Source organism: Enhydra lutris, unplaced genomic scaffold, assembly GCF_002288905.1.
Source record: "Enhydra lutris kenyoni isolate GAN:26980312 unplaced genomic scaffold, ASM228890v2 scaffoldscaffold66, whole genome shotgun sequence".
Lineage (NCBI taxonomy): Eukaryota > Metazoa > Chordata > Mammalia > Carnivora > Mustelidae > Enhydra > Enhydra lutris.
Window position 1 is genome coordinate 15,895,223 of NW_019154150.1, and position 27,002 is coordinate 15,922,224.

Consider the following 27,002-nt stretch of genomic DNA (forward strand, 5'->3'; position numbering starts at 1 on the left):
TTCCCATCCCCCACTTTGGAAAAAAGATTTTATTTCTTTATTTGAGAGAGAGCGAATGAGCAGGGGGAGGAGCAGGGGGATAGGGAGAAGCAGGGTCCCCACTGAGCAGGGAGCCCGAAAACGTGGGGCTCGGTCCCAAGACCCTGAGTTCCTGACCTGAACTGACGGCAGATACTTAACTGACTGAGCCATCCAGGTGGCCCCCCATCCCTTTTCTTTACTCAAGCTACTGGCCTGAGGGGCCTAGAGGATGGGAGACATGGGGACAGGCTGAGCCACTCCAGTGGCCGCAGTGGAAGCCAGCCCACATCAGATGACAGAAGCCAACCCCCAGCTGAGGAAGCAAGCCTCGTTCATAAAGAGCAGGGCCAATCCCAGCTGACCTCAGTCATGTGAGCAATAAACACCTGTTGTTATATGCCACCAAAGGGTTATGACTATTTGTCAGACAGCAAAAGCTAATTCACACATCTGATTTCAAAACAGCCCTGGTCTCCCAGTCAGGCAACCCTGGTTTTGTTTTTGTTTTTGTTTTTTTTAAGATTTATTTATTTATTTATTTGACAGACAGAGATCACAAGTAGGCAGAGAGGCAGGCAGAGTGAGAGGCGGGGAAGCAGGCTCCCTGCGAGCAGGGAGCCCGATGCGGGGCTCGATCCCAGGATGCCGGGACCATGACCCGAGCCGAAGGCAGAGGCTTTAACCCACTGAGCCACCCAGGTGCCCCAACCCTGGTTTTTAAAATGGAAAGAAGAGGGGCGCCTGGGTGTCTGACTCTTGATTTCAGCTCAGGTTATAATCTTGGGGTTGTAGGATCAAGCACTGCATTGGGTGCCATGCTCAGCAGGGAGTCTGCTTGGGTTTCTCTCCCTCTCTCTTTCTGTCCCCCCTCCCTGCTTGTGCTTGTGTGCTCTCTCTCTCTCAAATAAATAAATCAATCTTTAAAAATAAAATAAAAGGGAAAGAATAAAGCTATTAATTCAGTGATTATTTAGGAAGGACCAACCACGCTGTCAGCCCTGTGCTCAGCACAAGGGATACAAGGCTACGCTGGTTTCCCCTTTTGCCCAAGACAATCCTAAGGAAACTGTGATGCAGGGAATGAGTTACATGGCCCATACTTTGGCGGGTGTCCTGGGGAAGTAAATATTTGGAGAAGCTGTGGGGCCAGTCCCAGCAGGAGGCCTGGCATCCAGCCCTGGGCCTGATGCCAGAAGTGAGTGGCTGTTGGATCTGAGAATGTGGGCGTGGGAGGCCTTGATTAAAAACCCAGGCAGTGTCATGCCAAAAAAGTGCCAGCCTGGGGAAGAAGAAATTAGTCTGGGATAAAAAACAAGGCAAGTATGCAAGAACCATTAAGGGATTGTAAGCATGTGTCACTGATAAAAAACCACAGTTGTTAAGGCTGTCTGATCATCAGAAGGGACCCAGTGAGGAGGAGAGAAGGGAGTCCTGCGTGTTGGCCAAAGGCTGGTGCTCAATCTGTAAGTACAGCCAAGTGGGAGCACTAAAGCATGGCCAGCAACCTCTAGAGGTCCAATAGTCACTCAGCAAACACAATTATTAGTGGGCCAGTCAACCATTCTGGGACTCAGTTTCCTCATCTTTAAAAGGCGGATAATTGGGGAGCCTGGGTGACTCAGTGGGTTAAAGCTTCTGCCTTCAGCTCAGGTCATGGTCTCAGGGTCCTGGGATTGAGCCCCGCATCAGGCTCTCTGCTCAGCAGGGAGCCTGCTCCCTCCTTTCTCTCTGCCTGCCTCTCTGCCCGCTTGTGCTCTCTGTCAAATAAATATATAAAATCTTTAAAGGGGGGATAATAAAACCTTCCACACAGAGTAGATGGGAGGATTAAATGAGCCGATTTGGGCAAAATATTGAGAACAGCCTGGAACATCTCTAGTAAACATTCAACAAAGAATAGGTATTAGAAGTCTTTTCAGGGGTTTGTTGGGAAGAGTAAATGGGATGTTTGAGAAGCTCTTAGCACAGTGTAGCTCTTACACAAGGATTCTCCAAAAGGGTGAGGATGTTCAGACCCAGACACAACCACCTTAAAAGAAAATGGGATAAATGCCGTCCAAGAGGTGCTGTTTGTGAGGAAGGGTCTGGAAAAAGGAGAAGGTCAGGCACGTCCTCTGTGAGAGGCAGACGTGGCCCTTGTAAGAACTCTGTAGGAGGTAGGATTTGAACATACAGTGAAGGAAACATGGGGACTTCCAGCATAGGAAACATGACAAAGGGAGGCCCAGGGATGCAAAGGCACAGGGCATATTTGGGACTAGGTGAGTTGTCCATTTGGGGCAAACCCCACACACGTGTAAAGGGGTATGATGGGAACGAAGCTGGCAGGGAGGAGTGGGCACCAGATGCCAGGCTCAGAAAGTAGACACTGTTGATGGGCAATGGTGAGCCAGTGAAGGTTACTGAGCAGAGAAGAGCCAAAACTGTATCTCTGGACACCTAATCCAGTAAGTGGACTGGAGATGGGAGAGAAGAGACTCAGGTCAGTTTAGAAGGCTGTGGACTGAGAGCACCAGCCAGAGGGGATGGGTGGGAGAGAAGGCGGCCCGCGAGGACCCAGACTGCATCACCCCTACCCTCCAACCACCTGGTCAATGCAGCTGGTGAGTTCCAACAGGAAACTCCCTTTGCTAGCTTGGTAGGGAGGTAGCTGCCTCAGATTCCTCTGAGTCCTGACAAAATGCTCAAAAGGAGCTGGCAAAAAAAAAAAAAAAAAAAAAAAAAAAAAGCTGGCAATTCCATCTGTCCAAACACTTTCACGCATGAGACACAGATTAAAGAAAAATCTGCCAGGCCTCACCCATTCTGCAGGCCATTAGCTATCCCCCCACCCCCCCCGCTCTCTGACCCCGTTCTGGAGTGCAGCCCCCCAGAGAGGACCTCTTCTGCCTGCCCTCTGGCTGCCTATGCTTCTAGAGAGCACAAAGCCTGCCCATGGGGAACCACCTCCTTCAACAGGCCAGAAGAGGGACACCTTGTCCTTTCGGCCTCCCTCCTGCAGCTACGCTGTCCCCAGATCAAAGACATGACTACTGTGACCTGCATCCCCAGGTTCAGCGAAGTCATTTCAGAAGGCAGGTGTCAAGCATGCCCTTCTCCGATGTCAGCCTTCTCCTCTGCTCTCTCACTTCTCTCGCATCTGCATGCCAGGGGAAAACAAAGACCTGCCTTCAGAAAGTTCTCTACTCGCTTGGCCTTCACTTATTAAAAATAACCTAGGAAGGCTGGCATCCAGCCAATCCCTGCATTTCCCCTTAACGGACTATAGAGTCACTGAGAGTCCTCTCCCACCAACACAAAAGCCGCCTGGTGACAAGACAAAGAGGGCCTTTCAGTCCCCAGGAAGCAGCCCAGCTTCTGCCCTGGTGCAGATGCCTTTGAAGGAAGCAGAGGGTGTGGCCTAAACAAAGCCCCATCCCTGTGCACCTGCCGAGGGGGAAGGGCCGGCTGGGATAAATCCAACACAGACACACAGCCTTCCAAGGGCAGTCACCGCAGCAGGCACTTAGCTCCTCGGTAAGGGGAGGCCCCTCAGCTTGAATCCGGCTCCTAGGCTCGAATGCTTCTTCCTAAATCCTGTTTCTGAACTGGGTCCACAATCTCATGTTTTGTTTTTTGTTTTAACATGTGGGCAGAAGTGAGAAACAGGTAAAGCCGAAAACAAAAGCTGTCACAGGATGAGGAAAGAGAGACAAGGATTCTGAGTAACCCACAACAGACTATTAGTATGTGAATGTCTCGAAGGGACAGACTGGAAGTGGGCTGAATCATTCGTCAGCTTACGGATAAACTCTTTCTAGGCTATCAGAATCCCTCAACAACGGGACGCCTGGGTGGCTCAGTTGGTTAAGCAGCTGCCTTCAGCTCAGGTCATGATCCCGGCGTCCTGGGATCGAGTCCCGCATCGGGCTCCTTGTTCTGTGGGGAGCCTGCTTCTCCCTCTGCCTCTACCTGCCATTCTGTCTGCCTGTGCTCGCTTGCTCTCTCTCAAAAAAAAAAAAAAAAAAATAAAATCTAAAAAAAAAAAAAAAAAGAATCCCTCAACAAAATATTAGCCTTTCAAATCCAACAATGTATAAAAAATATAAATATATAAAGTTGAGTCACAACAAGTGACTCAACTTCATTTCAGAAAGGCTTGGCAGGTTCAACATTTGAAAATCAATGTATATATATCATATTACCAGACCAAAGATGGAAAACCAAACATGCATATCAATTAATGCCAAAAAAGTACATGACAAAATTCAATACCCATTCATGATTAAAAAAAAAACTCCAGCAAATGAGGATAGCAGGGAGGTCCCCTGATCCAATAAAGGGCACGTTTGCAAAAATCTACAGCTAACATCTGATTTAGTGGTGAGAGGCTGTCCTCTTTCCCCCTAAGATAGGAAACAAGGAAAGGCTGTCATCTCTCACCACTCCTATTCTGCATACTTCTGGAAGCTGCACTAAGCCAAGAAAAAGAAATGAACGACATATAGATTAAAAAGGAAGAAATAAAACTTCTTTATTTGTAAACAATACAATTGCCTATGTAGAAAATCTAAAAAAACCTCCATAAAAAGATCCAAGAACTAATACATGAGCTTAGCAATGTCACTCACAGGTTGCAAGGTCAAGGTGTTTGCCTACATTAGCAATGAACAACTAAAACTGAATATTAGAAATGCATAGGACTATTTATGGGAACACCAAAAAAAGAAAAAAAAGTATTTATTAGTATTTTTAGTATAAAAAGTATTTATTAGGTATAAATCTAACTTTAGAGACTGCTCAAACTACAATAATGATAAAAGAAATCAGAGAAGACCTAAATAAGTGGAGAGGCAAAACCCGTTTATGGATTGGGAGATACAACACTGCTAACATGCCAATTCTCCCCAGATCGATATACGGGTTCAATAAAATCCCAACCAAACCCCAGCAGGCTTTACGGGTACATGTTGACGAGCTGATTCGAAAATTTACATGGAAAGGCAAAGGGGTTACAATGTGGGGAGAGGGACTGACTACAAAGGGACAGCACAAAGGCATTTTGGAGGGTGATGGGGCTGTCCTCTATCACTCTGTGGTGACAGAGACATGACTCTACGCATTTGTTGAAAGACAAAACTCTTCTAAAAGTTCTGATATGAATTGTGGTGATGGCAGCACAGATTCTATGAATATACTAAAAACCACTGAGTTGAACACCTTAAATGGTATGGTATGTGAATTATATCTCAACAGAGCTGTTACCAAACTCCACCCCCCCCCCCCCCCCCCCCCCAAAAAAAAAAAAAAAAAAAATCTGCTGGGAGATGGCGCAATGATGCTGCCAAACCACAGAGTGGGAGGTCTGGGGACAAGAAAAAATTTAGTGGCCCCAGCCCTCACTACACTTTGTAAAGACTTTATTGTGCCATTTCCACACACCGCCCCCCCCCTTTTTTTTCAAAAACTCTGACCTTTTCTCTGCCCTGGAATTTTATTGATCATGACAGAAAAACCTTCCAGAAACTCCCCTGCTATGGAAATGGCAGAGCCCCCAACACTCACAGCTCACCCACCACAGGGCCCAGGTGTTCTTGAACGTACCCAATGATTCTCACTCTGACCCAGCACGCACGTCCATACGCCTAACACTGAGAACAACAAGGAATCTTGAACATTTGCCTCCTACCGCTCAGGAGAAAAATTTGAGACCAAGAAAAGCGACATGACTGACTTGGGGTTACCCAGCTGACAGGTGGCAGACACAAGAGCGAAGCCCATGTTCATTCTTCATCGTCTCGATACCTCTCTGTTGGGTCAAGAATAGAGCCTGGCACATAGGACACGTTCAACACCAGAACACTAAGGGCAGAATAAAAGTTCCACGTACCCCGAACGAGGGGGAGTGAGTTCTCTCTGCATTCCGACACTGACCTAGGCCAATCTAACTTTCCCATCAAAAGGACCAGCACGGAGTCCAAGAAATAAGAAGGGGACACGCAAAGGGGAAAAGAGGATGAAGACCTTGTAGGAAACAGGACTGTTATCAATATGAAGAACAGACGCCATTGATTCCTGGAGAAAGGGGTAAAGTTCTCACCAGGCACTGAGAGGAGGTAATAAATAATTAACATTTCCTCAGAGCTCAAATGCTTCATACAGAATCTAGATAGTAGCCTAGGGACCAGGTGATATCATCATCCCCATCTCACAGATGAAGAAACTGAGGCATAAAGAGATTAGGTGACTAAACCAGTCTCTCACTCCAGCAGTGGGGATTTCACTAGCTGTGTGACCCAGGAAAGCTACATGACCTGCCAGAGTCTCAGCTTTCCCATCTGGAACGTGGGGATGACAAACAGTACCCCACTTAGAGGTTAGCTCATCCGAGGTAATACTGGAAAAGCACTGAGCACAGCACCAGGCACAAATTACATGCTCTACATGTATTATGTGCAAAATAAAAGCCTCACTGGGTCCACGCAACATTCTAGTATGGTGAACAAGCTGTAGGCCGTGTATCATAACATTCTTGGGTTATCACCGCCTCTTCCTTCACTGAATCTTCTCGGAAAGAGTCTCTTTCGGTGTGTGAGTGAGAAACTATAGAAACCACCACTTCATCAGCTTCCCTTTTCCCCCCAGTGGGGAGGGGGCTCTTCCTGAAATGCTTGGCCTTTATTTTTCTTCAACTTTCTCCTTGGCCCCAAGGAACAGAGATGGATATTGACTTAAAGTGGACATCTGTTCAGGGTACCTGGGTGGCTCAGTGGGTTAAGGCCTCCGCCTTCAGCTCAGGTCGTGATCCCAGGGTCCTGGGATGGAGCCCCGCATCAGGTTCTCTGCTCGGCAGGGAGCGTGCTTCCCTTCCTCTCTCTCTGCCTGCCTCTCTGCCTACTTGTGATCGCTGTCTGTCAAATAAATAAATAAAAGGGGCGCCTGGGTGGCTCAGTGGGTTAAAGCCTCTGCCTTCGGCTCGGGTCGTGATCCCAGGGTCCTGGGATCGAGCCCCACATCGGGTTCTCTGCTCGGCAGGGAGCCTACTTCCTCCTCTCTCTCTGCCTGCCTCTCTGCCTACTTGTGATCTCTGTCAAATAAATAAATAAAATCTTAAATAAATAAATAAAATCTTAAAAAAAATAAAAATGAAAAATTAAAATTAAAATCTTTAAAAAAAAGTGGACATCTGTTCAGGGGCAGTTGGTCTGTGCGATTTGAATATTTATTATCTCAGTAATTTGTACTTTACCTCTTCCTAAAAGAAGAAGGTGACAGAAGGGGGCTTGGTAAGAAATGTCAAAGAGGAAGGGAAGAGCAGGGATTTGCACCAAATAGAAACTATGAACACAGTGCTGAAGTATCATTACAAAGAACAACAAGCACGTACAAACTTTCAAAGTCCGTGCAAAGTTAAGAATAAAAATTTAATCTGAAAAGCTTAGGTTGGTCATTAGGACTGAGGGGGTGGAGAGAGTTTCCTGGAAACAGACTCTGGAACAGGTCTCCTGCCCCAATTGGCAATTGTGGGGCAGATACCGACTGAGGAAAGAAGCAAATAAGTAAATATGTATTACAGAATCCCATGCTATGACTTCTAATATGTGTGTATATATACTGTAAAATCAAAAAGCAAGGTGAAAAATATCAAAAAGCAACAAACAAACAACTGGTTTGTTGAAATCAAGTTCCAAATAAAAACTTCATAGTTTTTGCCCACCTTATAATGAAGGGCTCAGGCTGACAACACACAGGCCTACTGATCCATCTTAACATCATGAAAATAAAGAGAGATCATGTATTGCCTGATGGAAATACACATCAGCACCCATGATGTGGTCTTGCGACAAATCTGAGTCTGAAGAACCTCTAAATCTAACTGCCAATTTACAGGAAACATGGAGGACTGTAGAACTTCTTAATGACACCATAAGGATGCACTCAGACACATCTACTCAGTGGGAATGAACCAAAGGAATGAATGAGTAGGTGTGTTCAAGAAATAAATTAATAAGGAAAAAAAAGGAGGGAAAGGAATGCATAGATTAAAAGAAACTTGAGAGGGAGCCTGGGTGGCTCAGTCAGTTAAGTGTCTGACTCTTGATTTGGGCTCAGGTAATGATCTCAGGGTCTTGAGATCAAGTCCCATGTTGGGCTACATGCTGGGCATGGGGCCTGCTTAGGATTCTCTCTCTCCCTCTGCCCCACCCCACTCCTGCACGTGCTCTCTGCCTCTCAAGAAATTTTAATTTAAAAATGAGTACATAAAAGATGGGGCGCCTGGGTGGGTCAGTGGGTTAAAGCCTCTGCCTTCGGCTCAGGTCATGATCTCAGGGTCCTGGGATCGAGCCCCGTGTTGGGCTCTCTGCTCCATGGGGAGCCTGCTTCCTCCTCTCTCTCTCTCTCTGCCTGCCTCTCTGCCTACTGGTGATCTCTGCCTGTCAAATAAATAAATAGAATCTTTAAAAGAATAAATAAATAAAAATAAAAATGAGTACATAAAAGAAACTTGAGAAACATATAAATGAAACACGATAAGTGGTTTTTGTTTGGATCTTCATTTCAACAAACCATTTGTTTAAACACACAATTGGAAGAACGCTGAATAGACTGGATATTTGATGATGTTAAAGAATTATAGTTAGTTTTTTAAGCTGTAACAATAGTAATCTAATGTGTTTGTTACTAAAAAAGAATGCATACTGAAATATGGCGTCTAGGCCTTACTCCAAAATAATCTGTGGGGTAGATCAGAGACAGAGATGAAACAAGGTTGGCAATGTATTGGTAATTGTTCTAGCCGGGTGATGGGTTGGAGTGGGGTCATTATAATATTCTTAGCAGGCTTATGCTGAAAATTTCCCATAATAAAAACTTTAAAAAGCAAGATACCAGCAATGTGTATAAGCGAACTATGGAAACAATGTTGCCACAGGGAATTGTGGCAGCCCAAGAGAGGTGTATAGAAACTTTACCCAATTTTATCCTTTTAGACTTTGTGAATTCTTTGTTGAGAGAGCATGGGAGTGGGGAATGGTGGGGTTGATGGAGAGAGAGAGAGAGAGAGAGAGAGAGAATCACAAGCAGACTCCTCACCCAGCACAGAGACTGATGCAGGGCTGGATCTCATGACCCTAGGAACCTGACCTGATCCAAAGTCAAGAACTGAACTCTGTGAATATATATAATTATACATAATACACATTATGTATTGAGTATATATTATATATGATATGTATATTATATATTTTTTAAATGATTTAAAATGTAAAAAAAAATAGCAACTGTAGCAGAGATGGCTAAGTGATACCAAAATTTGTACTCCTCCTTCCAAAGTACAGAGCTGTAGGTAAGGAGTGGTGCCTAGCCAGGGAACAAGAGGAAGGGTTATTGTGTGAAAGCACTGGAATTGAGGGTCTATTTGTTATAGAAGCTAGTGTTACACTATTACAGCAAAGAACTCAAAGAAATACTGGGAATGAAAAGAAGCTTACAATGAAGGTATAAATTAGTAAATTCTGAATACAAACAAAATTGACCAAAGTTGTTTTAATAATACCTTCTAATTATTAGAACTTATAATGGTCAATAAACTGGCTCATTCGTTTCCATGACATTTCACTATCTATATGGGATCATATACATGCTGTAAATTAGAAATCACTTTGAAATAAAATAACATACATATCCTCTGAGCAAAAAATCCTCTCTCCTGGAATTTATCTTAAGAAAGTGAATGCTAACCAGAAGAAAGCTCTAGTATTGTACAACAACAGAGGTTGACAATTTCTTTGTTTTTTAGCGACAAGTAGGGAGGGGCAAAGGGAGAAAGAGAGAATCTTAAGCAGACTCCAGGCTTAACAAAGAGCCCATCGCAGGGCTCCATCTCACAATCCTGAGATCAGGACTTGAGTGAAATCAAGAGTTGGATGCTCAACAGACTGAGCCACCCAGGTGCCCCCAGAGGTTGACAGATTTTTTTTTTAAAGGACCAGTAAGTCAATATTTTAGGCTTTGAAGGCCATACAATCTTTGTCATAACTACTCAGCTCTGCCACTACAGCCCAAAAGCAGCCATATGCAATACACATAAGTGAATGAGTTTGGCTGTGTTCCAATAAAACTTTATTTACAAAAACAGGGGGCAGGCTGGATTTGGATGCAGGGAGCTGAGTTTGCCAACCTCGGCAAATGTTCAATGTAGTATCATTTATGGTAGCTAAATGCTCAAAAACAACCCACATGTTCAAAAGTGAATGGTTAAGTAAATTAAAGAATATCCATTTCAATGACTGTACATATTATGCACAATTACAAAGACTTTATAGCAACAGACATGTTAGTAAATAAGGAATTTTGTAATTTTAAAAAAAAAGAGGAAGCAGAATCCATGATTATAATCAGTAGGATTACAGCTCTGCAAACTTGATGTACACACTCAGACAAGGACCAAAATAGATCTGTGGAATCTGTGGAATGGTGAGGCCATGGGTGAATTTTGTTTTTAATTTCTGTGGCTAGCAGCAATTCCATATTCTACCACGACCGAAAAGCCCATTTTGTGAACTGACCAAGAAGCTTTCAAGCCCTCTACCTTCCTTCCCAATGCTGGGCCTTTGCAAAGGCTGTTCCCTCCTCCCAGACATTCCCACCTTCTCCTCTCACCTTGCCCCTTCCCATACTCAGGGGAGGTTCCTTCCCTAGAAAAGTCTGACTTATGGACTAGGGAGGACCCCTGTTACCTATGCTCACAGCATCCTCTACTTCCTCCTTCGTGACGCTCACCACCCTGACACTAACCACACTTGACTCATCCAGAGATGCTCCACCTTGCTCATTTTTACTTCCCTGGAGTCAGGGCTGTAACTTACAAATGCTGTCGGCCAACTAGACAGTCGTTGTGGAGTAGTTATCGTTCCCTGCCCTGTGCCATATGCCGGCATCAAAACTTCAGAAGGGTGTCAGCAGCATGGAAGAACATTCCAGAGACAGGAGTGGTGCACACCTTAAAGCGCTGAGAACCAACGGTTTGTGGGGCTGAGGCGGTGGGATGGGGAATCAGATGTGTTCAGTATCACTGCCAGAGCGGGAGTCAAAGAAAGCCTGTGAGCCCACCACCAACGGCTTTCAGTTCTTTTATGAACTCTTCTAAGGAATGCTCCACTGCTCTCACTCTTGATGGCACAAAGGACAACAGGGTGTATAAAAATACTTAAAAAAAAAAAAAAAAAAGGAATTTAGAAGAGGAGGGCTCTGACGGTAAAAAAGGTTGTAGGAATATCTTAAGCAATTTTTTTTCCTTCATCAGTTTTTCTTTTTATGTATTCCTAAGAGTATATAGAATTCCAATTTAATTAAGTCTAAAAGAACTCTTCGAGGGGTGCCTTTTGGTTCAGTTAGTGAAGTGTCCAACTCCTGATTTCAGCTCACATCATGATCTCAGGGTCCTGAGATCAAGCACCCTGCCCCCCATCACATTCCACACTGGGCATGGAGCCTACTTAAGATTTTCCTTCTTCTTCTCCTTCTGCCCCTCCTCTCCCCTCTCCTCCCCTCCCCCTCTCTTCCCTCAAATAAATAAATAAATAAATAATAAAAGTAAGAGAACTCTTCCAATGAGCATAAAATAAAAATTCCAATAAGAGAAATGTCATCGGGGACGCCTGGGTGGCTCAGTTGGTTGGACGACTGCCTTCGGCTCAGGTCATGATCCTGGAGTCCCGGGATCGAGTCCCGCATCGGGCTCCCAACTCCACGGGGAGTCTGCTTCTCTCTCTGACCTTCTCCTCGCTCATGCTCTCTCTCACTCTCTCTCAAATAAATAAATAAAATCTTTAAAAAAAAAAAAGAGAAATGTCATCAAATTACCATTTTCTTTTTTTCTTAGCCATGCCTCAGAGGTAATGAAACCTGACACCTGTTCAGGGTCTGGATTTTGTGCCCACAGGGGAGACATGGACTTGCCCTGTTCATCACTGGAGCCTCAGAACAGGCATATATGATGAAGTCCCGGGAAACAGCACCCTGCCAGCCAAAGGGCCACGACTAGGACGCCACCACAGAGTTGGCGCCTGAGCCAGAAATAGAAATCCAAAAGCGAGCTCGCCACATCTGGCACTGGATTTGTTTAGCCTTTAATCCAACTCTGTAATGCCACTATTCAGCGTCTGCCAGCATCGTGTTAAATTCGGAATCCTGTCCTGACAGCTTGACACACTGACAGACACTTCCCTCATCCCTAGGCTTGTCTCTGTTTGCTCTGGCACAGCAACCCGCTGTTTTCACAGTGTGAGTCAGTGGAAACCTGTCAAGTCAACTAAATAGGAAAGAGAGGTGCTCTCACACCGGCAGCCAGGGCAGCGAATGTCACTTTACCAGAAACTCCAGGCCGGGCATCTTAGTCTCTCCCTACTGAGGTCTCACCTGCATCTTCCTCATCCTCTCCTCCCTCTGCAGGGAGACCCCCCCACCAACATCCTGGCCTGAAGTTAGTACTGTGGGCACGCGGTGCTTCCAGGCCTGGCACAGGGGCCCTTCCCATAGCGGGGCCCACCCCCAGCCCCTCGCAGACACCTCCCCACATGGCATTACCACACCTTCTGAGGAAGATCCAGGTCTCAAGCATTTCATGTGGGCTGACTTTTTTGAAAGGAGGGCTATTACCAGGGGCTTTGGCAAGAAAATATACTTTCATTCATTAAAAACAAAACAAAACTGGGCACCTGGGTGGCTCAGTCGGTCGGGCATCTGCCTTCACTCGGGTCCTGAGATTGAGCCCCACGTCAGGCTCCCTGCTCAGTGGAGAGTCTGCTCTCTCCCTCCCCCTGCTCTTGCTCTCTCTCACTATCTCTCTCTCTCTCAAATAAATAAATAAAATCTTAAAGAAAAAAAAAAGAACTGCTGTGAAGGAATCAAGACTGGGCAAAACGACAGGGTGGTGGGGTTAGGGCAGTGTTAGGGGGACGACTTCAGAGGAGGGCACTGGAGAAGGCCTCTCAGGGGCAGGACAGGGAGTGGTCTAGCGGGAAAGCAGGCAGTCTCTACCCTTAGATTGGTTTCTGTTTCCTGATCTGTAAAATATGAGAAATAGGGCCTTGGAGCCTTCACGTATAGCTGACAGAAAAGGAAAGAGTAGAGAATCCTGCCCCTTAAAAGCCTCCAGCAGGAAGCGACAAATACCTCTTCTATTCGGATTCCACTGGCGAGAACTAGCGGCAGAGCCACGCGGACACAGCCGGCAGGAAATGTCTGCCTATACAGCTGTCCATCAGGAACCAGCCCACACCGCAAAAGAGGGAGCGTGAGCTTGGGGTGAAAAGCTAAGTATCTGTCACCGCACTGAACCCTGTACCGCAGTAACTGACTGCACAATTACGGTGAATTCCGACGCTTGCAATGAAATATGAAAAACAGTAGTACCTAAATGATAGGGGAAGGTCGGGAAGATTAAGTGAGGTCATTCCTGTCAAGTTCATAGAACGGAAAATGGTAGGTGACGAGCCCTCAGGAAAATTTAGCCATTGTCCCAAGGATGTGACATGTGAGCTAAGTCTTTCTTTTTTGTCTTTTTGTCATCGTTGTTTTTTTGACTAGGACAAGCAGTTAAGCTCCACATAAACAATTAACTTTGGAGAGGAAGTTTACAAAAGGGTCTCGTAAGCATAAAAATTGAGATAAGGTGTATGTCAGGATCCAAACGTGTTTTCTTCCCCTTCTTCTTCCTTTGCATCAACTGTGGCTATAAAACACTGCCCTCCAAACCAACTTTAATATCCAGTGATAGGGTGGCTCTGTCCTGGATTCTTTGGAAATGTCAAGGTCATGAAAAACAAAAAGGACTCCTCCGGCTTGAAGGAGATTAAGGACAAATGAATATAACTCATGATCCAGGATGGGATGCTAGAGGAGAAAAAGGACATCAGTGGGTCAACTGGCGAAATCTGAATAAGGCTGGTGGGAGAGATAATAGGGCTGGTGTCAGTAATTTCCTGATTTAGGAAATGCACACTGGAGTATTCCTGGACAAAAGAACATGACGTCTGCAGCTTACTCTCAACTGATTCAAGGAAAAAATAATATAGACGTATATATATGCAAAATGATTATTAGACAAGTGTGTTAAAAGGTTAATAGTTGAGGGGCGCCTGGGTGGCTCAGTGGGTTAAGCCGCTGCCTTCGGCTCAGGTCATGATCTCGGGGTCCTGGGATCGAGTCCCGCGTCGGGCTCTCTGCTCAGCGGGGAACCTGCTCCCCCCCCACATCTCTCTCTCTGCCTGCCTCTCTGTCTTCTTGTGATCTCCCTCTGTCAAATAAATAAATAAAATCTTTAAAAAAAATAAATAAATAAAAAAAAAAAAATAAAAGGTTAATAGTTGAGAATCTGCGGGGGAGGATATATGGAGAATTCTTTGTACTGTTCTTGCAAAGTTTCTGTAAATCTGGAATTATTTATAAATTAAAAGTATAAACGTATTTATAATTAGAGACTTAAGTCACAGGGCACATCTCCAAATATTTTAATTTTTATATATTTTTAAAATTTTTATTTTATTTGAGAGAAAGAGAGAGGGAACACAAGCAGGAGGAGCAGAAGAGGCAGAGGGAGAAGTCGGTTCCCCACGGAGCAGGGAGCCCAATGTGGGACTCCATCCCAGGACCCGGGAATCATGACCTGAGCTGAAGGCAGATGCTTAACCAACTGAGCCCCTTACAAACATTTTTTAAAAATTGCAACTATTTCACAAGCAAGGCTAACTCGATCACCTTAAGACATATTTTGGGGGCACCTGGGTGGCTCAGTCATTAGGCATCTGCCTTTGGCTCAGATCATGGTCCCAGGGTCCCGGATCAAGTCCCACATCGGGCTCGGCAGGAGGCCTGCCTCTCCCTCTCCCACTCCCCCTGTTTGTGTTCCCTCTCTTATGGTCTCTCTCTATATATAAAATAAATAAATAAAATCTTAAAAAAAAAAAAAGACGACATATTTTGGGGCTGCAATATCTTATCTTTAAAAGTTCTACTAGAATGCTATAAAATTTACTTGGCAATCTAATGGTTTGGGGGAATTGGGGACATTTCATTCAATGCCCTAAGAAAGCCAGAAGCAGTTCTTTGGAATGTACTTTTCATCTTTTGTCTCTACTCTGCATCTGAGAATGACTCTCCGATGCTCTCTTCATGTTTGCTCTATCTTTATGGTCCTGCTTTTCTCAGCAGAAATTCAAGGACTGCTTCTCTTTTTGAATAAGCTATTAAGGAAAAAGATGTACTAAAATAAAGAAGATTGAGATGTAATTGCCATCCAGAGTGTCAGGGGATGGCCATCTCTTCTCTGAAACACTGTTCCTAGAAGCAAGCAATGCCTCTTCACGGAGAAAATAGTAAAAGTCTACAGTCTATGCTGCTAAGGATTTTTAGAATTTAACCACAGTGGAAAGTCTTGAACTGGCTGTACTAGTTTCCTGTGGTTGCTGTAAAAAATTACTATCAACTTGGTGGCTTAGAATAACAGAAATTTATTCTTTCACAAGTCTGTAAATCAGACCCAGAAATCAGTATCATCCGGCTTAAACCAAGGTGGCGACAGGACCTAGTTCTCTCTGGGGACTCTAGGGAGAATCCATTCACTGATTCTTCCAGCCTCCAGTGGCTGCCTTGGTGTCCTTGGGCTCATGGCCACATCACTGCAATCTCTGCCACATCTTCATGTCACTGTTGGAGAAGGTCATCAAACCGATGTGACCACCAGTTGACCTGTAAGCTGGACCTGGGCACTCAGAGGTCCTTGCCCCTTCCCTGTCCTTGGAATGTGGGTTCCACTGACCCTTCCCGCTCCTAGAGGCTGCTCCAAGGACACAGCCTTGAGACAGTGAGGCAATGTTGAGAACATCTGGACCATATATGTGACTGAATCCAGTTAAGGCCTTGATGTAAACTTTTACGGTTTGTTGGGCAGGTGCAGAACTGACTCAACTTGCTGCTGACCAAGAAAAGTCTCTTATCTAAGTTCCCTTTGTTTATTAAATGAGCTTCCTTCCTCAGCTCTGCCTGCCCTCCCAGTATGGAGGCTGGTTTCCTATTACACCTGGGGAAGGTAGGAGAGGGTTTCAAAGCCAACAGTCCCCTCCCCTTCTCCTTTGTGTGTCTCTTCTAAAAACACTTGTCATTGGACTTAGGGACTTCACAGGTAATTCAGATAAATCATTTCAAGACCCTGAACTTCATTACATCTGAAAATACCCTTGTTCCAAATAAGGTCACGTTCACAGGTTCCAAGGGTAAGGACGCAGACCTATATTCTGGGGGCCATCTTTCAACCCACTAAACTAGAAAGTAATTTTTCATCCCTAAATCACAGCAAGCAACTGTATGTTGAAGTAGCAATCACATCTCTAAATGTGGGACAGATGTCACCACAAACTGTGAGAGTAGGTCAGCAAGGAGACCCCGTTAGATCCAGGGGAATGCACGTTATGCGGCAGAGATTTTTTTCCTCTGACTTAAGCGGCGGTCAATAAACAGGATGTACTGCTCAGTAATGGTAATATTTAAGGAACCCTCGTAAAACCAGGTCACATCAATACGAAAGTTATTGGGGCCTCTTTTACCTTTTCCACGTGAAACTCACAACAGTATGTCAAAGAGGCCCCAGCTCTGAAATCAAATTGCTTTTCTCCAGGAAAAATTCCTGTGGTTCTGTTCTTAAGTTTTTCCAAGGAGTTAAAACAGATATAATCAAGTTATCTATAGTATGATGGCAGTGACATTGTTTATCATTCCCTTCTAAAAGGTTACAGAAATACTTTTGCTCCCTATTGAGTTTATTTTTCATCCAGTACACGTTGATTTGTTTTCCTCTCCTCTTGTTTCAAATAGGAAATGACAAAAAATAACAGGTCTATTTAAGTGGACCTCAAAAAGTAATGTCAGAAGTCTGGAAGGCTGAGCAGCCTGGCACTGCAGATCCAGAGGGGGCCTGGGGCAAGAATACTGATAAGTCAGTTTTGCGGGTAGAAGCAGTCTGCAGTCAGCTGGCCCCAGACTGCATCAGCTCAGAGCCTCAGGAGAGATCAGAATGACGGGAAGCAACTCCAATGGCTCCGTTTAGCCAGGTCGGTGCACCACTGCCCAGGCACTGCAGGGGGCGCTGCTGCTAACCCCGCCCACGTGCACTAATGATTCCCCCTTAGACAGCTGCAGCGGTCTGGCTCAGAGGTTCCTGGGAGTTTATCTACTCCCCACCACCCCAGGTCCATAGTCAATAAAGAGTACAAAAGCCCAGCTCCCCAGCCTCAAAACAGGAGAATCTCTAGGGTGTACTCACTTTCAAGAGATCCCTGAAACATCAGGCTGATGCTTAGACTTATAAAACCCATCTTTGTCCGGCTCCTTCTCCTGCCCCTGCCTGCCTCCCTCACTCAGAACCGACCAAATGCACAAGAACATCTCTAGCTCTACTCTACGGGAGCGGACTTCAACACTCCCTGTGATGGATGTTGGGAAATTCTAAGAAAAATGCTGGTCACACAATTTTCTTGTTCCCTAAACTTTCCCAGTTCTTAATATCTTAATGCTAAGTGCAACTCTGAACACCAAACACTAAGCAGTCTTGGATGTGGAAGACGCCTGACGGCCTGAAGGAGAAGATCACAAGGTAAGGTCTGTCACGCTCACTTTTGGGACAGATGAAAGATTTCCAAGAACGGGCCACATTTGGTCCAGGAATTCTATTTTAGGGCCTTCTCCTTCTGATATTCCCATACACGTACCAAACTGTGTTACATACAAGGCTATCTGCCACAGCACTGGGCGAACAAGAGATTGGAAATAACCCAAGTGCTGTCAGTGGGGACTAATTCAATAAATGATGGTAAATCCATTCTCTGCAAGGCAATGCAGCTGTTACAGAGAATGAGAACTCTTTTTGAATGGACGTGGGATTAGCTCCAAGATGGAAAACTAAGTAACAAAAGTACAGAACAGTGAGTTTAAGTATGCTCCCATGGGGGGTGAGAGAGGAGACACACATGCGTGCACAGACACACACACAGACACAGAGAAGCACAAAATAATTCCTGAAGGATATACAAGAAACTGGTATCACTGGTGGCCTCCAGGGAGGGAAAGTGGAAACTGAAGTTTTTATACTTTTAAAATCTTGATCTTGTTATCTGTTTTTTTTAAGACTGATGTACTTATTTAAGAGAGGGAGAAAGAGAGCGAGTTGGTGAGGCGAGAGACAGAGACAGAGAGAATCTCAAGTGGACTCCCAGCTGAGCGTGCGGCTTGATGCAGGGCTCAGTCCCATGGCCCTGAGATCATGACCTGAGCCGAGATCATGAGTTGGACGCCTAACCCACTGAGCCACCTGGGCGCCCTGATCATGTTATCTGTTTTTAAAAAGTAAACATAATCTGAACAATTACACAGTCATACTTTCTGTTTGCATCAGGACTTTTATTTTTTAGAATGGCTCTGGAAGGGACCATGGAAGAAAAGAGGACTGCTGGGAGAGGGAGGCAATTTTAACAAGCCTAAAGGCTGCAGAGAAGGCCCCCTCCCCCCACATGTTTCCTCATCTGTAAAATGGGAATATGGACACCTCCTAGAAATGCTATAACGACAAGTGAGTTCTTGTAGATCAAGCAGGCAGCACAATGCCCACAGCAAGGGCTCAACAGATCCACTGCCCAGGAATTCAGTGATGTATGATCATAACTCATATAAAAATAATATGGTCTTTACTGTTATAAGGATGGCACTACTGTTGCCCCATCGTCCCTGACAAGGAGCAGACACAGGAGAGGCTTCTGTGGATGCAGGAGTATGACCACAAACTAAGTAGCTTAGAACATTTATTTATCCTGTCACCGCTTCCACTGGCCAGGAGCTCCAGGTGGGAGTCTTCTGCTCTAGGTCTCACAAGGCTGCAGCAAGATATTGGCCAGCCTGGGGCTTTATCTGAGGCTTGGGGCCCTCTTCCAAGGTCACGTGGTTGATGGCGGATTTTAGTTCCTTGAGCTGTAGGACTTGGTCTGTTTTTCTGGCCATCAGCTGAGGGCTGCTCTCCGCTTCTAGACACAACTCATGGATGCTTGCCACATGGGCCTCTGCCTGGCCCCTTGCCTCACTCCCAAAGCAGATGACTTCTCAGGGCCAGCAGGAGAACCTCCCTCTTGGGAAGGACCCAGTACCTTCTTCTTTTTTTTTTTTTTTTTTAAGGTTTTATTTATTTATTTGACAGAGAGAGATCACAAGTAGGCAGAGAAGCAGGCAGAGAGAGGAAGGGAAGCAGGCTTCCTGCTGAGCAGAGAGCCCGATGTGGGGCTCGATCCCAGGACCCTGGGATCATCACCTGAGCCGAAGGCAGAGGCTTAACCCACTGAGCCACCCAGGCACCCCTTCTTCTTTTTTTCTTAAGATTTTTGTTTACTTATTTGAGATAGAGAGAAAGCAGGAGCAGGGGGTGGGCGTGGTGGGCGGGGGCAGAGGGAGAGGGAGAAGCAGGCTCTCAGCTGAACAGAAAGCCTGGTGTGGACTCAATCCCAGGACCCTAGGATCATAACCTAAGCCGAAGGCAGACACTTAACTGACTGAGCCACGCAGGTTCACTCCCCCACCAGTACCTCTTTTAAGGACTTCCACATGAGTAAATCAGGCTCCCTTGGAGACGATCTCCTTTTGATTAACTCAGAATCAACAGATTTGGGACCTTAACTGCATTGGCAACATCCATTCACCTTGGCATATGACATGACATAGCCATGGGAATGGTATCCCGTCAGATCTGCTGTATTCTATCAGCTGGAGGCAAGTCCCAGGGCCCCCCCACACTCAAGAGGATGGATTACACAGGGTTGTGACTCACTGGGGGTCACCCTGGGGTGCATCTGCCACCCTGGACTCGACTGGGAGCCTGCTCACCCTACCTGAATGGACGGCATACCACAGTGGCAAAAGACTAGGCCTTGCCCACACCTGGCTTCAAATGCTGGCTCCAGAATTAAATGAGTATTTGAACCTTGGGCAAGTTACAATGCCTCTCAGCCTCTATTCAACCAAAAGAAGGGGAAGATAAATAATCTAGGGTCGCTGAAAGGGTGAAACCAAGGGAAACTGCATGGGAAATTGCCTGACACAGTACAGCAAATACACAAACCTTAGTTCCCCTCTCTGGTCCCAACCCTTCCAGGAGGCACTTGTGACTTACCAACGAGGATACTAGTGATGGTTTCCTCTCAAGCCTTCCAGCAGCCCTATGCATGACATGTAAATATGCTTTCTGAAATACTATACACATACTGTTCAATACCCCAGTGAGGGGTTTTCCCTACTCTGGCTGATTTCATCTCTGGCAAAGGGTGAAATTGCCACTGGCACCTGCTGTCGAGTCTCATAGCCCCTCCCTTCAGATCTGCCGCAGCCTATCCACCCACACGGAGCAGACGGGATCAGTTAGGATACAACCAAACAATGGCCTTATATGCACGTATCCCATCATTTTCAAATAAGGCTTAATGACACGGGAAAATACTCAGAGGGTATTGGCAATGAGAATGAAATGACCCCAAACTGTCCTTTCATGAGCTCAAGATCTGACGCAAGCTGGCTGTTTCAAAACCCAGCCTCATTCTTTACAGCTGTGACTTCGGGCAAGTTACCAAACCTCCCTGCCTCTGTTTCCTCATCTATAAAATGCAGGTAACGACAGAACTGACTTATCATGGGGATTGAATGAGGTAACACGTGTAGAACACCTGGCCCAAGGGGAACTCAGTGAGTGATCAACTCTATGATTATTATTGAAGTATCACTTTTATCACTTCAGAGGAAAAGTTCGAAAAAGACTTCTTCACAAACAGTCACTAGCACTGTGGCCAACGTCTTAGGGGAATAAAGAAAACCTAGGAAACAAAGTGAGTAAAACCACGCTGCGGTCACAGGATAGTTAGTAATTCTCGATGCTTTCCAGAAGGTTCCAATTTACTCTGTACCTGGAAGATGTAATTCATTTCTCCTTTATTTCCTCCTTCCCATCCCCTTCTTAAGGAACTGTATTTTCTCCATCTTTAAAACTCAGGATGATACCCCTCCCATCTTTCACAGCAATCCTTTCCGTGGGGAATACATGGAAAGTGCTTTACAGACAATTTCTCCTTCTCTGTCAACCCACCTATCCTTTTACCTATTGGAAGTAAGGGAAAAAAAAAAAGTATGGCTGCCCTGGGGAAAGGAAGGGCCATGTTCCAATCAGATCAGTGCTGATTAAAACACAAACCAGGTGAACTTCTTTTTCTGTAGGAGGCTGAGCAGCTTCTAGGTTCTGATTGTGATTTCTGCCTCAGAGCTGGGATAGGGTGGGGAGAGAATCCCTCCCATTCTCCTTTCCTTCCGAAAAGCCCCTGGGGCTGCCCAGCCACCAGCAGCCAGCAGCAGCCAGCCAGTAGCCGGCTCTGCGCCAGGATGTTGCCAGGATGCCAGGAGTTGCTAAGGCCCTGGTGAGGAATGCCGGAGAGTGAGCAGCAGGCGAGGGAGCGGCAGAGCCAAACTGGTGACAAAGGCAGCAAGCATGTGGCAGGCGGCGGGTGAGAGGGAGGCTTCCATGGGCAGCACGCCTGGGCCGGCGCGGGAGGGCAGAAGGCAGGGGGAGGAAACAGATGGAGGTCCAGTGGCGCTGAGCAGGAAGCCCTGGGAGCACGGCGGGAGGGCAAGGACCTGGGAGGAAGGGAGCAGAGAGGAGCCCTTCCCTGACCCCGAAATTGGATGACACATACTGACCCCCACAGGGAGTACCCGAGTGAGGCCCAGGATTGCCCTGGAGGGTCTTTAATACCCACGGTAATGCCCAAACACCTGTGGGACTCCCTTCTGCCTCATGCGGGACCACACACGCACCCACTTGTGCTCCCCCAGCCCCTGTAGCCCAGGGGACCCTCCATCTGGTGTTTTCCTCTCCTCCGGCCACTGGTTTCCAATCTGGGGGCAGGTAAAGGTTTTTGGGGTGCCCTGGAGGGGAATTCTTGCCAGTAATGCAGAAACGCACATGCTTTGCAGCCTGAATAAATAAGCTGTGGTACTATCACTCTTCAAATTTATGCAGATGCTGTTGTCTTACTCAGATTCAAGTGCACTGAAGAGCACTACAGAATCTTCTAGCCCATCAATGGCATTGTTCCTTTCCCAAACCATCAGACACCAAAAACACTATTACAACTTCAAATACTATTACCATCACCTCTGGCTCCTTGAAATTTCTGGATGATAAAGGGACACCCATTAATTTCTAGATATTAAAACGTTTACATCACTGTTTAATGTCACCAGGCTCTGAAGGGCACAAAACACTTCATCTCTATCTCTGTGAAAGGTCACTGCCATTTATCCTGAGGAAGGATTTAGGCATGTGTATACCAGGACTTCTCTACAAGAAGTTCACCGCGGCTTTGTTTGTACATGGATAGAACTAGAAGCTTTCTGAGCTACAACAAGGGGGAGGGAGCTGTTCACCCAGACCGTGGTACAGCCATGACTGGCTACAGTGATGCTGTTAAAAACCAAATGGCAGACAAACATTAAGTGACACAAGAAAACATCTATCTCATATTAAGCCAAAAAAAAGGCATTTTACAAAATAGATATACGTCATTCTAATTTTCTATATAAAACAAAACAGGGGCCCCTGGGTGGCTCAGTTGGTTAAGTGTCTGCCTTCGGCTCAGGTCATGATCCCAGGGTTCTGGGATCAAGCCACACATGGGGCTCCCTGCTTCTCCCTCTCCCCCATGTTCATGCTCTCTCTCTCTGTCAAATAAGCAAAATCTTAAAAAAAAAAAAAAAAAAGAAAGAAAGAAAGAAACTACCCCAAATTATAGATGTCTACTATGAAATGGTATAAGATTTTACTTTAAAGACTAATCTTAGGGGCGCCTGGGTGGCTCAGTGGGTTAAAGCCTCTGCCTTCGGCTCAGGTCATGATCTCAGGGTCCTGGGATTGAGCCCCGCATTGGGCTCTCTGCTCAGCGGGGAGCCTGCTTCCCCTCTCTCTCTGCCTGCCTCTCTGCCTACTTGTGATCTCTGTCCGCTAAATAAATAAATAAAATCTTAAAAAAAAAATAAAGACTAATCTTGGAAAACAGTCTGCTTTTTTTGTGTGTTTCCCCAAGTTTCTTTCTTTTTTTTTTTTTAAAGATTTTATTTATTTGACAGAGAGCGTGCGAGAGAGGAAACACAAGCAGGGGGAGTGGAAGAGAGAGAAACAGGCCTCCCACTGAACAGGGAGCCCAATGGGTGGCTCGATCCCAGAACCTTGGGACCATGACCTGAGCCGAAGGCGGACACTTAACGACTGAGCCACCCAGGGGCCCCATGTTTCCCCAAATTTCTACAAAGAACAAGCATTACTTCTGTCATTGGGAATAAAGCTCCTAACTTGTTATGTTTTATTATTTTTATTTGTTTGACTATTGATGGAAAATTGTTCTTGGATCAGGACTGCGCCGCGAGTAAAAGAATCTTGGCAGTGAGGTTCTTCGTTGCCTTTAACCCCTTTAACCCTCTGCCTTCCAGGAAATAGGACAGGGGTGTGCAGACTGCATTTGGGAACCCAGCTGGTGCTGCCCTGCTACAGAGACATAAAGCAGAACAAAGAGGGGTGGACCATTCTGGGTTATGCTGGGTCATTCTCCACGCATAAGTCCATTCCCAGCTACACCAGAGGCTGGGCTCCCCCCACAGTCCAATTCTGTTTGGGAACTGGGCTGTGAATTTTCAGAGTGAAGCTCATAATCGCCCTGGCTGCTGGAGGGTATTTAGAATGCTCTCTCGTGCCAGAAAACTGAGTGTACCCTCCCCTGACTCACAACACCACTCAGCTTCCACCCAGCCTGCGTAGGCTACTTTAAGCTTCTTCCAGATAAAACATCTCTTTAGGATACCAAATATTGGCAATGCTCTCATTATTATCCTGAAATTAATAAAATGTATATATATAATATGATCCTAAACCCTGCCACAACCAAAAGTTTCCATAAAGTTCCAAAATAAACTCTAGGGGGCGGTACAGCCCTGGTTTGAAAACCACCACTTGGGTGGATGGTGACAGGATGCTTCCCTGGTATTCTTAGATGAAGGACCATACCCTCGAGGTGATCTTGCAGGTCCCAAGGGTCTGGCCCTTGCATTTTTCTCCAGTCTCACCCAAACCACTTCCACCTCTGTCCCCTCCCCTCCAACCACAGCAATACTCCTTCTTCCAGACTTGCAGAGTCACTGTCTGGGTTTCTCCTTCTTCAGGAAATGCTGTTCCCTCATTCTTCTAATATAATATCCCTTCCTTAGAGAAGCCCTTCCTCACCACCCAGACAGGTCAGACTCTCCATTTAATTCTCTATGACACTTAATACCTCTTTTTCCGAGCTCCTGTCCCAGTTTACAGTTACAGATCTATAATCGTTTTATTAATGTTTATCTCCCCTATTTGACTGATTTGCCTTATTTACTCTTCAGCGTGTTCTAGCATACAACAGGTGCCTTCTTAAACCCATGACCTTTGTCCATGAAACTCATGGACCAGAAGAAGTGGTCCTTCTGGTACTAATTTTCCACTGAACTTATTATTTGATTCATAACATGTCTTCCAGTCTCCATCAGGGTCTGTCTCATTCCCGCTCACCTTTTAAGGATGAAGAGGTAGGCTGGTCCCCTCTATTTGGCTGATCAGCAGTCTTAATGTGAGTCCAAAAATGCCTGGCTCAAAACCAACACTCCTCAGCACAATGTGTTGTTGTTCATAGCTAACACTTCCTAATTTTTGGTCCATCTAGACACCCTTCTTAGAGAAAAGAGAACTCAGCACCCCTCCCTTCAGATGTGGCCTGAGCAGGAAATGAGAGCCCCCTTTACACACACCAGAACAAAGTGCGGCGGATTCACGGGCAAGCTCTCACAGTGTCCAGCATCCTGGGACTGGCCTGCCGTAGGAAACACCGGCTTCTGGCTGCGTAACCTTGTCCCTATATCCACCTTCTTTTCTCCACATGCCTCTTCAAAACTACCACTTCCCCCGCCACTATTCTTGCTACAAACATTTCAATGAGTGGACTCACCAAGAGCCCAACCTAGTTTCACAATACACATGAGACGAATGGGAAAGGTGTTTAAGATGAAAATGTGTTTAAAGAAGAAAAAAAATGGGGAAAAAGAAGAGTGGGGAACAAGAGAACAGGCCAGATGACATCAGCCTTGGTGGAGACCACCACCTGCACCTCGCTCGTCCTACTCAGGGCTCAGACCTGCAGCCTGTCAGGCTTCATAGGTGACTCCCCATTCGGGTGACTCTGGCTCTCCCAAATGAGGACTCCCCAGCACTGCCCATCCGCAGTTTTGCTAAATTACCCACAGTCAACCATAAAGCAGAAGCAGATGACCCTCTGCTCTGCTGATTCGTCAGAAGATCAATAGCAGCCTAATGCTTTATCTCATCCGTCAGGCATTTTTTCATCTCACATCAGCACAAGAAGAGTGAGTTCGTACAAAAAGGCATTTTGAGAGTGAGAGACCACATTTACATACTTTTTATTCCAGCATATAGTTATAATTGTTCTATTTATTAGTCATTGTTAATCTCCTATTATGCCTAACTGATAAATTAAACTTTATCATAAGTATGTATATATAGGAAAAAACAGTAAATACAGGGTTGGATACTTCCTACAGTTAGCAGGGGGACTAGTGCACAGGCTCCTCAAAACGGAGCTTCCCCATCGATCCTCCGCCTTCCAGCGGCCCCCTAAGACCCGGACCCTCCCTTGAACCTGAGAGGTCGGGGGTCTAGGACGGCTGTCTCCGAGGATCCCCATTCCGTTTCCCCACCAGGAAACTGAGAACTTCGGACTTCCTCTCCTCTGCGAAACTGCGCCCAGAGCAGGGCAACCCTGCTCTCTTTGGCTGGGAGGAAAGAGGAGGCCTCGAGGGGGAGAAGAACGGGTTTCGCCGCCTCAGCGCCCCGCCTGGCGACTCTAACACCCCCGGCTCGGGTTCGAAGCGGCGCGGCCAAGAGAAGAGGAAGGAAGAGGAAAAGCAACTTTTGCCTGCGCTTTCTGTCGGAAAGCGGGCCGGGCCCCGCAATGGGCTGGCTGGAAAAAAGCCTGGGGCCCTGGAGACCTGCGTCTGCGGGAGCGAGGGCGGTGTCGCGGCTGAGTTCCAGGGCCGGGGCAGCGTACCCAACTTTCCGAAGGAAGCCCTCCCGGAACTTGACTGTGGCGGCGCCGTGCCGTGCCCCGCCCCGCCCGCCGCGCGGTGGTCCGGCGGGCTCCGCCCGGCTCCAGCCGCCCCGCGCGCCACCGCCCGGCTCCCCTTCCTGCCCCGCCTCTCCGCGAGACCCCGGCCCCGCGCCCCGGCCTCTCTTACCATCTGCGCCACCTTCAGCAGGGCCGAGTACGTGCGGGGGTAGCCGGGGTCCAGCGGCCCCTCCGAGGGTCTCGCGCTCGGCTGTCCCGCGCCGGCCCCCGGGCCGCCGCCGCTGCTGCACGTGGTGCGGACGAACCCGGCTCCGTGCGACATCGCGCGGCCCCTGCCCACCCGCCGCCCGCCGCCTGCCCGGCCACCGCCGACCCGCCAGATAAGCGGGGCGGGGCGGGCCGGGGCGGGCCGGGGGCGGGGCCGGGGCGGAGCGGGCCCGGGCGTGCGGTCGCGGGGCGCCGGTGGGGCGGGGCGCACGCGTCCGGGACCCGCGCGGGAGACCGCGGTCCGCCTCAGCGGGACACAATCGGACTTGGGGGGCGGGCCGGCGCTTTCCCGGGAGAGCGCGGCCTCCCTGCCGTCGCGGAGGCGCGGAAGCTAGCCTGGAGGGAGCGGGCAGGGCCCGGCCGCAGCTGGGTCTGGGCCTCCGGGGGTTTTGTGTGGGCGTGGCTGCGGGCGTGTGGGAAGAGGCCTTGACTCAAGTGTAACTTATACCCACTGAAGTGCGCAAACCCTCCGGGTTCAGCTCCATTACTTTCCCTTTACAT

At 47.0% G+C, this 27,002-nt stretch overlaps 1 protein-coding gene across 1 annotated transcript in view; it reads right to left on the reverse strand.

Annotated features, from left to right (window-relative positions):
• The window catches only part of LOC111159094 (CKLF like MARVEL transmembrane domain containing 7), a 62,234-nt gene extending 35,644 nt beyond the window's left edge, over window positions 1-26,590 (reverse strand). Inside the window, exon 1 of the mRNA XM_022521493.1 lies at window positions 26,404-26,590. Within this exon, the coding sequence (XP_022377201.1) occupies window positions 26,404-26,556 (153 nt within the window). The 5' untranslated portion in view covers window positions 26,557-26,590. The remainder of the gene's footprint in view (window positions 1-26,403) is intronic.
• Between the last annotated feature and the right edge of the window lie 412 nt (window positions 26,591-27,002).